Raw genomic sequence first — 12084 nt, 5'->3', positions numbered from 1 at the left:
GTATATACCAACATGGTATAAGGAAACTCTGCTAAGCCTTGAAAGTAGTGTTACCACAGGGAAGCCTGGGGTTTTGGAGCTAATTCATGTCACCATCAGCAGGTAACTATTCTCTTTTTGAGTAACAACTCCTGGCGTGCTTCTAAAACCAAATATCTGATTATAGAGTCAGGTTAAGTATGCAGTCTGGGCTGCCCTTCATGAACTGGGGATCATCAGATCCACAATCCAAAGGGCCACGTGTACCCTAAAACAGCTCCAACGAGTGGTATATAAAAGAACAAGCTTTACAGGCCACAAGGATAAAAGTATTAAGTAAATGGGTAGCTCACTTGGAACACAGAAGCGTAGACATTTTATACATTATAGGAAGTGCTTAATAAAAATCTCATTAAATAAAGAATCAACACGCGAACCTGTTCCTAGCAATGAAAGATTCCTACTACACAGGAGGCAATCAAATACTTTCTGAAGTAAATTTTGCCAGGCTTCAGGCTTCATTAATAATATTTATTTTAAAGATCACTTTTCATTGTAACAAATATAAAGTCATCAATGTTTTACAAATTGTCAAAAATGCTTTAAGTACCAAAAAAAATACATTAGTAAAATGAATGTTATTTTGTATTATTTGATATATACTTGATACTGTCAACATGCATACCATATGTCAGAAAAGCTCATGCATTATTGGAAGAGAGCAAAAATAAGATATAAGTGCTATATTGTCTGATTACAAATTCATTGCTTCGGTTAGTTTTCTTTCTTCAGGGATACCATTTACCTGCAATGTGTAAGAATGAATATGGGCATGAGTTAAGCATGGACACTTTTAGATTTGGAGCAAAACGAATTACTGCAAGGCGTAATGTTCTATCTTCTTAACATAATTTAAAATAATTATGTTGCATTATTTCTCTGCATTTGGTTTTCAAAAAAAAGGAAATTCTAAATTAGTCATCTGCTTCTTGGGTCAAAGCTACAATGTTCTGTATTTCTCAAAAGGCACGGCCTGAAAATTCCTCCCACAATAAACAAAAAGAATGAGTTTGACTGCAGGACGTATGACTGTACCTTTTAATCGTGGCTCTTTAGAAAATATCATGTGGTTTGGAAGGGCAGAGAAAATGAGAAAACCTGAAGGGGCATCAAAACTAATGGCTTGGGCCTGGTCCAAACGGTAGTGCTATTGTCAGCTCTTAACTGCTCTATTATCTCAGCTAGTGCTTAAGTCCAGGATTACAACCCCAGCAGCTAGTTCATTTCTTAAACTTCTGATGATCTTTTAAAAGAAAACAACTAACTAAAGAAAACAAACTTCAAAATATACCCTCCCTTGACAAATTCCATACAGCAAGCTGCAAACAAAATGACTTGATATCCATGGGACAAACCCTGTGCTTAAATTACCTTCATAAAGAAAACTGTGACATTAGCATAGTGCTTTGAGGTAGTTGGAAAAAACAAATTATGAAAATCCTGCACTGATGTTGTTGCCTCTTTGCGATACCAGGATAACCAGGATAGAGGGACAGCAAAGCTGTTGTGCACATGAAAATACATACACAGCACTGAATCCATGCATGTGCAGACAGAATGGAATAACTTCTAAATTGAGAAACAAACTTCATGTTTTCATTCACATGAACAGAATGGGAATAAGGAATGTAACTTGCCCATTTAGCTCTTCTCTTCAGGAGGTACGACTATTTGGTGTTACATTTATCAGAGGCAGAAACACAAAAATCTAATATCATAATTATAAAAGATGCCAGGCTGGTCTCTCTCCCTTTAGCACTTAGGTACTTTGGGGACTCATCAAAAACAAGAACAAGAAGAAAACAACCAAGAAGATATGGTGTACTTTAGGCAATAATACAGAAAATTACAGAAAAATATAAGAAAACAAGAAGGCAATAGGCTATAAGTGTTAACTAAAAAGGAGATGAAAGCTTTCCTGACTTAAGCAAAATGCTTGTTCCCCAAAACCTGTCTTAGAAAAATAACTTAGAAAATTATGTTGAACAACCTAAAATCCCCCTAGGGAAATTCTTTGGCTCTTATAACATTTGCTCAGGCATAAATTATCTTTGTATTTGGAAACGGTGCCTATTACTAAAAACGTAGCAAGCTAACAAGTCTACTTGCTAAAAATTTATACAACTATTAGGTAAATCTCCCTAACATCATCTACTTAGGTTTCCTTATTTCTCCCAATGGGAGGGGGGGGAGAAGTCAAATCTAGATTTTTTAAGTATTCGAAAGAACTATTCACTATTTTTCTAGATATTGTCTTCCTTCACTCCTTGTCTGAAATAATTAAGAATCAGAGGTATGACATCTTAGGAGAGACGGAAGTCTAGGAGGTTAATGAGGAAGAAGTTCTAGCATTTCCACTGAAGAAATATTCTTTTAAAATTATACGTCTTTAAAAAAAAGTCATGAAATTAGTGGTAGTAGGGATTCATTTATTTCTTTGCTCTTTAGACAACACACAATTACAGCAGTTTGTTCCTTCATTAGTCTCCTGAATGCTCACACAGTAGCACCACTGCATTAATATACTGAACAGTCTTGTTGAAACATGTTAGCATTTAATTAAAACAAGCAATCAGAATTGTGGGGGAAATTCTTATAAACGTTATTTCATAATTAAAATCTGATGAACAACTTCATTATACTTGCCTCAAATCTTTGAAAAGTTGTCAAACGAAAATCTCCTTAAATTCCCGAAAGCAGTAATAGAGAAGATAATTTTTTGAATGAAAACAAGCAATAATTTTCTATATGTGCCTAAAGTTTTTATGAGACTTGCTTAATAGCTTCCCTACCACAATACCACTATTCATACTCAGAACTCCACATCCAACTTACATTTTTAAAACTTCTCTGGCTTTTCCAAAAGAGCTACAAAGGCATTACTGGTTGCTCAGCAATTAGAACTAGGAATCAACCACTAATTAGAAAACAATCATGAATAAGTTATCTACTTGGTACAGAGATGAATGAAATAATTGGCTGTGGAAATTTTTTAGGGACACTGGAAAGAAATAAACTTAAAGAAAGCAAGTCTTAGGGAAATAGAATAGTCCAGGGAGAATTGCCCGCCATCTTGTTGTCACTGGTCATGTTATAAGAGCTTTTTAAACGGCATTAAAACCAGACCAACCATTTCTCATTTATCCCCCTGAAGCCTCAGTGATTAGTCACAATGGTTTCCTTTTGTAAGAGTCAGTTTCAAGCTGCTCACTTACTGAGACAAATCCTGGAAGCATCCAAGCTAAGAATTTTTCATACCAAGGGGAAGAATAGGGAGCTTCACTGAAGGAAGGGGATTTTATTCAGTCTTCCTTAATTAGACAGGACCTCCATGGATGCTTCTGCTGTAAGATCATTTACCCTGTGTTTATCACTCGTATGCCAATCTACGCAATGATCTAAGCTATTATTCAGAGGTTCTAACTCTGATTAAGGAATGACACAACTGTTTGGCCTCACTTGGTGAAGCTAAAGCTTCATAAATTATCTAGTCGTATAGTTATCTTTTGATCTATCAGCTTCGTTCATAAACATGAACTTATTACTTTTCATACTCACCTGTAGTCTGCTGTTGGGGAATCTGAGTCTGATGTGGCAAGTTCCTAGAAATGATTAACATCTTTTAGTAAAACTGTATTTGTCCACACACATGTTAACAGAGAGCAGACACATTAGCATGAAAAGCTTTATAGCTGGAAAGACCCCAGAAATCATCTAATCCAGCACAAACACAGCCCCCCACCTCTCATAAGTTTATGGATGAGGAAACTGAGGTCTGAGGAAGATGAATAATAACAATATGTGATAATGTTCATGGAGTTTCTACTACATCTTATACTCTACCTCACAACAACATAGGAGGTATTATTTTTCTCAATTTACAGATGAGGAAATAGGCTTGGAAGTCCAAGGCTACGTAGCCAGGAAGTGGTGGATAAAGATGAGAACATAGGACTCCAGGGCTTGTGTCTGTAACCTGTACACTTTCAGATCCAGGTCTAGAACACATATACACACTCACAGAACAACATATATTACCATCTTCATTCACTGTGCCAAACCTGTGCTCCTCCATCCAAATCCCAGGGAATGACACTGGCTATCCACCCAACTGCACCAGTCAAAATATGGAAGTCATCATTGACTCTTCCCTCTCGTTCAGTTTCTACAATGAATCCCTTGGGAACCCTTCATGATTCTCCTCAATCTCCTTTGACTCTGTTTGCGTCTTCCCCATCTCCACTGCTACCTTGGTTGAAGCCATCATCATTTCTCATTTGGATCTCGGCAACTGATCTGAATTATCTCCTCATTCCCATTCTTGCTCCCTTACAATCCACTGTGCACACTGCTGTCAGATGATCTTCTGAGACACAAATCTGATTATGTCATTCAAATGAACACATTTCATTATTTCCTTATACCTACTGCAAATTAAGTTTCAAGTTTCTTAGTGTGATCTGGAAGGCCATCAATGTATCTGGTTCCTACGTGGAGCCCTCCCTGAACTTCCTGAAACAGAATCACCGCCACCATGGCCACTATCATCTCTTGCCCCCAGCCAGCTCCCATTTATCCTTCCAAACTCAACCCAAAATTTGTTACAGTGGACTCATATTACTCCTATAATTTAAAAATATCCCACAGGAACGTTAATTAAAATATTTAACTTATTATTTTTAATTTAAAAAGTAACATCTCAAGTACTACCTCATCTATGCCCCCTCACTCTCTAAGCACCCCTTCCCCCAACTAGGTTACCACTGAGCAGGCTTCCATACACAAGCGGTCATTGTATTTCTCCTCACATAATGTTTAACTGCCCCAAAGTGCCTTAACAGTAAGAACGTTCCTATTTTGTTTAGTATCCCTAGCAGTAAGCATGCAATAAATTATGTTTGGATGAATACATGCAAAAATGAAGATACTTACAAAGATTCACATAATACACATGTTTATCAACACTCATATTCACCCATGCATTTTCAGATTTTGATATGAAAATTAGTTTACAAAAATGTACAATTTAGATTCTGTGTGGAAGAAGTTCTAGGAGTCAGCCCCTTGCAACAGAGTAGGGCTTGATCCAAGCCAGGGATTTTCAAGGTTTTTTGTTTCTCTTCAGCAATGGAATTCCTTTTAATTGAAATCCTAAGCAGAACTCTTGATGTACAAAAGAGATAAATGTGAGGTTGCCCGGGTTGAAACAAGGGAGCCAGGAATCCCGCCTGCTTTGTTTCCTTTGCCTCACATGCTGGACCCTAAGGCATTGGTAAGAAACCTCCAAGAAACAAAGTTTGAAAAGCGTTGATCTGAATCATTTCAGCCAGGCAAATATTATGCTCCAAATACAGTGATCTAAACTCGAAAACAGTACATACTAAATACTGTTCAAACTTAAACTAATCCATAGGAATGTTAATGACTTCAAGTGAATTTTTTTAAAGTTTCAGTTCCTTTTAAAATATATGGTTAAGGAAATAAAGTCAATTCTAATTCAATTTGAGGAAGTTACTTAATAATTCATCTCAATAATTACATTCTTTTTTTGCTATTCCCTATCAGCCCTACTTATCCTTGTGTGGTCTCCGAGAGTATTTTCCTTGGTTTGTTTATTCTTTCAGTATTTCACACAATGTATTTATAGTGCTTTTGATCACGAAAGTAAAAAGATTAATTTACAAGCCACAGAAAGGAAATTAAGTTACAGATTTAAAGACGGGTAAACAAACATCTTTACTACCAAAGTCAAAATGCAATTTCATGGACATTTGGGAGGGGGATATGAGTTTTCTTTTAACTTCTCAGGTACAACTACTTTTAGAAATGAATACGGCACACCTTGCGTGCACACGCATGCACACACACACACACACACACACACACACACACGTCCTCATTTCCTATCATCTCTAGCTCTACCTGGCCTATTAACGGATTAAATCAATACATTTTGACAAAATAAAGATACCAAAGAGGACAAAGAAAGCCTTTCAAAAGCCCTAGATCAGGATAACCAAATTCAAAATCAATCTGTGAATGAAGCAGCTGGCCCCACTCTCTCACTGGCCAACCCACCTGACCCTTCTGCGGAACACAGTTTTAAAACCACGGATCAAAGTCAATCTACACCCTGTCATTTCTTCTCTAGCCTTCGGGGTTTTTTTTTCCTCTTTTGCTACAACTTTCTAAACAGCAATGGCCTTGGTTAGGTTTGAAGAGAAATGGTTAGTTCAGAAAGTGCTACACAAATGAGTAAGAAATCTGGAGGAGAAGTATGAGCAACTGTGTGTATTACACTGGTTTAGGGATTTAAAAGTATCTGCAGTGAGAGTCCCAATTAAGTTTGTTAAGTTTGAACAATGTACATGTGCTCCTCACAACTTCAACTGAAACTCAGATGAGTTACATACAAGGACAGTGTGTGCAACAAGGTGCTCAACAAAAAAATACGTGGAGATTCCACATCCCCAGAGTCTCCAAGGTGCGCACACATGACTGATTTTGCGGTTGACCAAACTTGTGGCTACAAGTAAGCCTGTGAGTGTTAATATACCTATGATGGGCATATTTGAAGTATGTACTCCATTTAAAGATTGAAGGGAGGTAACTCATAAGAGCGCTGCTTCAGGCATATTAGAAAAATGCCCACAACTGACTTTGCTATAGTTGAGCAGAGAATGCAGTAAGAAAATGGAAACGCTTCTATCTTTGGTGAAAGCAGACTGCTAAAGGCAATTAGACAGGAAAAGTCGGGGTTGACTTCAAACAGAAGTCCTATAATCCTTCGAAGAAAGGACCTTTATAAAGTCATCAAACTATTTAGAATAATTAAGCTATTAGTGGACTGGTGGAAAGATTATTTTGTATAAACTGAATTATGTAGAAAAAAGATTTACAAAAACTGTAATTCTCTAAATTATTAGCATTAATTTTTTTCTATTTTTACTACCATTAACGACAGGCATTTAAATAGAAAATTATGTAAATTGGCTATTGCACAAACTCTATCCTTTAAGAAAGCAAAGGTAATAACTTGCAAATTAATAAATAAGTGATTTGGGGGAGTACACAATTATTTATTATTTGTGCAACCATTTTAAAGTAATTTGACATTCTTCGATATCCTGTAGAGTAATTCTATGAGTAAGGTTGATGATTATCAACTCATTATGTTCCTACTTGCTTGAAGACTCAAAAGCAAAGAAAGGCTGAGGGATTTGTATATAGCCACAGAATCCATGCCAGAGTTGAAAACAAATGACATTAGTTTAGTTACGTGGAACACAAAACACTTCTTTTGAATTAGTATGTATTCATTTAAAAATAAGAAATAGTAATATCTTTTTGGAACTTCTCAATTATCAGCAAAATTGACATTATCCAAACCTTGAATTTTCTACAAAATTTTTTCTACAAAAATGCTGATGTGGACACAGTCTACTTTTACTAAGGAACCAGGCCATTATTTTGCTCAAAGAAGGAAGGAAGGACACAAAGAAGTTGGAAACATCACCACAATTTTAAATTTCAAGATCTAATTTTAATTAAAATCAATGTGGAATATACGTGGAATATAAAGAAGAAAGAAGAAATTCATTTATTTTAGGTTCTTTTCCCTACTTTTATAAAGCTGAAAGCAAGCCTACCACAGCTTTAAACTGAAGAAGTCCAAATCTCTAGAACCAAAGTCCGTCAGAGAGATACTATATCTGTCACTTTTAGCATATACTCGCTGAATTTTTTTAAAAAGTCAATGGCTCTGAAACATCCTTGGCTGCTCGACACTTCTTGTCAACAGGAAATCATTATCTTGATCCCCCGAAACAGTCTCTTCAACTGATATTAACTTTCATTGAAACCTAATTTTTTATTTATGGAATTTTACCATGAAGCTGGTTCTCACTATTACCCAAGGGAAGACAAATGGAAAAATACTTTAGATAAAAGCTAAAATGATTAGTTACTAAATATCTATAATTAGAAGACTTAACTCTACTTTTATACTTGTTAATTTGCAAAAGATTAAACACAACCTACTTCCTGTCTTGAGGGAGACCCAATCACCCTGGATTAAGTGTTATGTTTAGTATAATGAACAAGGAAAATTTTTGTATAGCCAATTAAAATCTTCCTAGAAAATGTTTGGGTACTTGCCCCTATTATTCCTTATATAAATTCCTCATTGACGAGGCCTCCCACTCAGGAAAAATCGATTGATACTGATGTTGGGATTAAAAAAAGAATAATGAAGAGGCAGATCTACCCCCCTAAAAGACCACATAATACACTACAAATTAAAGAATAAATTATTTTTTAGAAAATTGAATATTTGGGATCCTCCAGTCAATACTTCACATGAAATCGCAAAATGAGCACAGTTTCCAGGTGGTTTTTATCTTTTCAAGGTTTACCGTTTCTCTGTGCCATTCGGATATCATTTTCTAATCAGCACTAATCTCTCACTTCTCCACACCATCCTCCTCGGCAGTTTAAGGAAGTGTGAAAATCTAGAGGCACAAAGCCCAACACTCTGGACTGTCCCCTTTCACATTTTCTTTTGCACAGACCCCTCAGGGGGAATTAGGAGAAACTGTTCCCCCTTTAAAACTTCCCCCCACTCCCTCCACAACAGAAATACTAGAAATAATGAATCCTAAAACGTAGGTTCTTTAAGTATTTAAAGCTGGGATTCCCAATGTTTTTTTCCTGCTCCACCATAATGCATACGTCCACCAGCTTCCAAACTCCCAGAAGTAGGGCCCTGGGATCCGTATTGCAAAAGCCTCACAGGGGAGTGTAACGTGCACCTTGGTTTGGGAATAACCAGGCTAGACTACTATCTCTCAACATTCCTTTTAGGACCTAAAATTCTATGCCTTGGAATTTGACTTTCTTAATTTAAATCATTACAAAAGCTTATCTTTGAAGTACATCAGTCAAATCTGTATTATATTTTTGATGTTACATCTTTGGTCAAAAACGTAACCTCTAATCACAACAATGATTCTTCGGGCAAGGCAAATTTACTTTTAAGAATTACTTTAGAATGTGATTTCTAGCAATGAATTGTAATAAGTCAGGGGACTGCCTATAGAGGCAAAAATTCTTCTTCCTATTAATGGTAACACGTATTCACTGAGCTACAAAGATAACAGATTAAGTACAGATGCAGGCAGCCTGACTATACTGTGGGATGGGGGACACTCTACAGAAGACATGGCTAGTGCTCCTCAAGACTGTCAAGGTCGTGGGAAGCAAGGACGGTCTAAGAAACTGCCTAGAGCAGAAGAGACTAAAGAGTTATGCCAATTATTGTGTCCTAGACAGAATCTTGGAGCAGAAGAAGCACATTGGGGGGAAAACTAGTGAAATCTGAAAAAAAAAAAAATCTGAAGTCTGGTTGATAGTAAAGCACCAATGTTGGTTTCTTAGTTGTGACAAACTGAGGGACTGTACGATGTTAACGATGGGAGAAATGGGGTGGGGGAATCTCTGGGAACCCTGTATTATCTTTGTAACTTTTCTGTAGCTTGAAAATCATTCCAAAATTAAAAAGTTTATGAGGGCTTCCCTGGTGGCGCAGTGGTTAAGAATCCTCCTGCCAATGCAGGGGACACGGGTTCGAGCCCTGGTCCGGGAAGATCCTACATGCCGCGGAGCAACTAAGCCCGTGCGCCACAACTACTGAGCCTGCGCTCTAGAGCCCACAGCCACAACTACTGAGCCCATGTTCCACAACTACTGAAGCCCACGTGCCTAGAGCCCATGCTCCACAACGAGAAGCCATTGCAATGAGAAGCCCGTGCACCACAACGAAGAGCAGTCCCCGCTTGCTGCAACTAGAGAAAGCCCACACACAGCAACAAAGACCCAACACAGCCAAAATTAAAAATAAATAAATTTATTAAAAAAAGTTTATGAAACAATAAATATATTAGCAAAGATCAAAATTAATTTGCCTTATATTTTTATATTATGTGATAATTTTAAAAGTCTGTCTATATTGTCTCTCTGATCTGAAAAGTAGAAGGAACACTGTACAAAATGAAATCCCCCCTCTCTAGCAGGTGTCCCGTCTCCTGGGCCTGCTCCAGTTTCCCTTTCCACTATCTGTTCAGTCACCTTGCCCATAACCTGAATCAGAAATCCTTCGAGGTCAATGACCACATTATCTATCCCTGACTTGATATCAAGATTGGTAAATAACCTAATCTCAGTTTTGACCTAATTTAGGTCTCTTATCCATATCTCGATTTTATCATCTGCAAATGATTAAACATTTTTTTACTGTCTAATTTAAGGTGCCAGTCTGGAGTCCTATGAAGCATTCTACCAAAAAGAAAAGATTACTGTGTAATTGATAAATAACTGTGGCAGCCTCCCGTTACACAACTGCTACGAGTTCTATAGACCTCGCTGTTACGAGGTTCGCTATACCTCGTGGACTGACTTGTTTAAAAGACCCAAACAAGTTTCTATGCAGCTCTGAAGGAAAGCTTTGAATGTTCTTGAGTCTTACTTAGAAGCCTACATAAACTTTCAGCCCTATTATGCCTGAATATTTCTGCTGTCAAGTCTGAAGAATAAACACAAAATAATGTAGCTAGCCACATTATTTATGAATGATAAATTCAGTACAGTTAGTATGAATATGTGAAGATGCATGCCCTTTTAGAGAGGGTTAATTAATAAATAACAGGCAGCATTATCCAAGGATATACCTGGTTATCAAGTATTGTGATACCTCATCGAATATCTCATTTTAACATTGAGAATTCAGTTCGATCCAAATGACCAAAATATTTATGTATGTGTGTACTTGGGCTAAAATAAACCTTCGAAAACAGGGAAGGAGTAAAAGCTGAATTTGCGTAAAGGACAGTTGTGATGAATCTGAAACAATAAATTCTCTATTATCTGGCATGGTTGGAAAATGAGGTTAATCACATATTCTGGCTTATAGGGAGTTACCATAGAGACCGTGCACATATTATCCATTTCCAAGAATAAAAGAAAGATAATATAAACTCAACACTGAAACTATATTGAATGTAATTTAATTTTCCTCTGATGAGTCAGACACACTTGATGATCTTGCAGTGCCTCAGAATAATCATTGTGAACATCATCAATTATCTATGTACTGGACTTTTTCCATTAGCAGAAATCTGAATAATATAAAGGTTTTCTGGACTTAAAAATACATGTATGGTCAAATTGTTGCAAGTTCAATAAAATAACCTATGGCATTTGCAAACAGAGAGATCTGATCAACATAAGGACAGTCTTGATGGGGTTATGGAAGGACCAGGAAGATGCATTTAGTTATAAACTAGGTAGGAAGTTTTCTTTTGCTTGTATATTAGTAGCAAAATTGCAAAGTCCTAGGAACATAGAATCAAAATAAAATTTAAAGAGTTATCCTTATTTCCAACAAATATGGTCAGAAAGCGTATCTAAAAAGTGACCCAGGCTTTTTTTCCTCCCTTAAATTTTTACTGACTTAAAAACATATTCAAGTTCCCCTATTCATTATAATGAATATTTCTCTCCTCTAAAATTTGATAGCATTGTTATTTTGTCAATAGAAGATTTCCCAAACTGTGTTCTTTAAATAGAGTTACCTCTTCCGATCTTTTCCGTGCTTTTCACAAAGCATATCAACACACTAAAGGCTCTGAGAACTCTTGTAATTTAAACACAAAAAACAAAATACCCTGTTTCTCAAATGTATTTGACCATTTCATGTTTGAAAATATATATCAACCTTTGAAGAATAAATATCGACATTTCACTAGCATTCTTGGGTAAAGAACATAAGAAATGGAAGCCTTAAAGAATTCTTTAATTATTTTCATTTTGAAAATGAATGATAAGGCTGCTCATAATTTTCATCTAAAAAAAGACAGGAGAGATTGCTAAATTGTGAACTATTACAATATTCTTGAAATTTTCCTAATTTTTCTCATCAGTGTCTAATAATCCTGGTAAAGTAGGTTTCATGATGACCCTCTAACCATCAGAGGACATAGAAATCCATCA

General features: G+C 36.4%; 1 protein-coding gene across 5 annotated transcripts in view; it reads right to left on the bottom strand.

The window, feature by feature from the left end:
• Positions 1-496: 496 nt before the first annotated feature.
• The window catches only part of SGCE (sarcoglycan epsilon), a 67634-nt gene continuing 56046 nt past the window's right edge, over positions 497-12084 (bottom strand). For 4 of the 5 annotated variants that reach the window (XM_067746386.1, XM_067746385.1, XM_067746389.1 and 1 more), the window contains 3 exons: positions 3598-3641; positions 2686-2720; positions 497-784 (listed from right to left, as the gene is read on the bottom strand). In XM_067746386.1, coding sequence (XP_067602487.1) covers positions 734-784; positions 2686-2720; positions 3598-3641 — 130 coding nt within the window. In that variant the 3' untranslated portion in view covers positions 497-733. The remainder of the gene's footprint in view (positions 785-2685; positions 2721-3597; positions 3642-12084) is intronic. The other variant, XM_067746387.1, reaches the window with a different exon arrangement.

Source organism: Pseudorca crassidens, chromosome 8, assembly GCF_039906515.1.
Source record: "Pseudorca crassidens isolate mPseCra1 chromosome 8, mPseCra1.hap1, whole genome shotgun sequence".
NCBI lineage: Eukaryota > Metazoa > Chordata > Mammalia > Artiodactyla > Delphinidae > Pseudorca > Pseudorca crassidens.
Note: the sequence above shows the minus strand (reverse complement) of the source record. Positions and strands in the feature narration are given on the sequence as shown.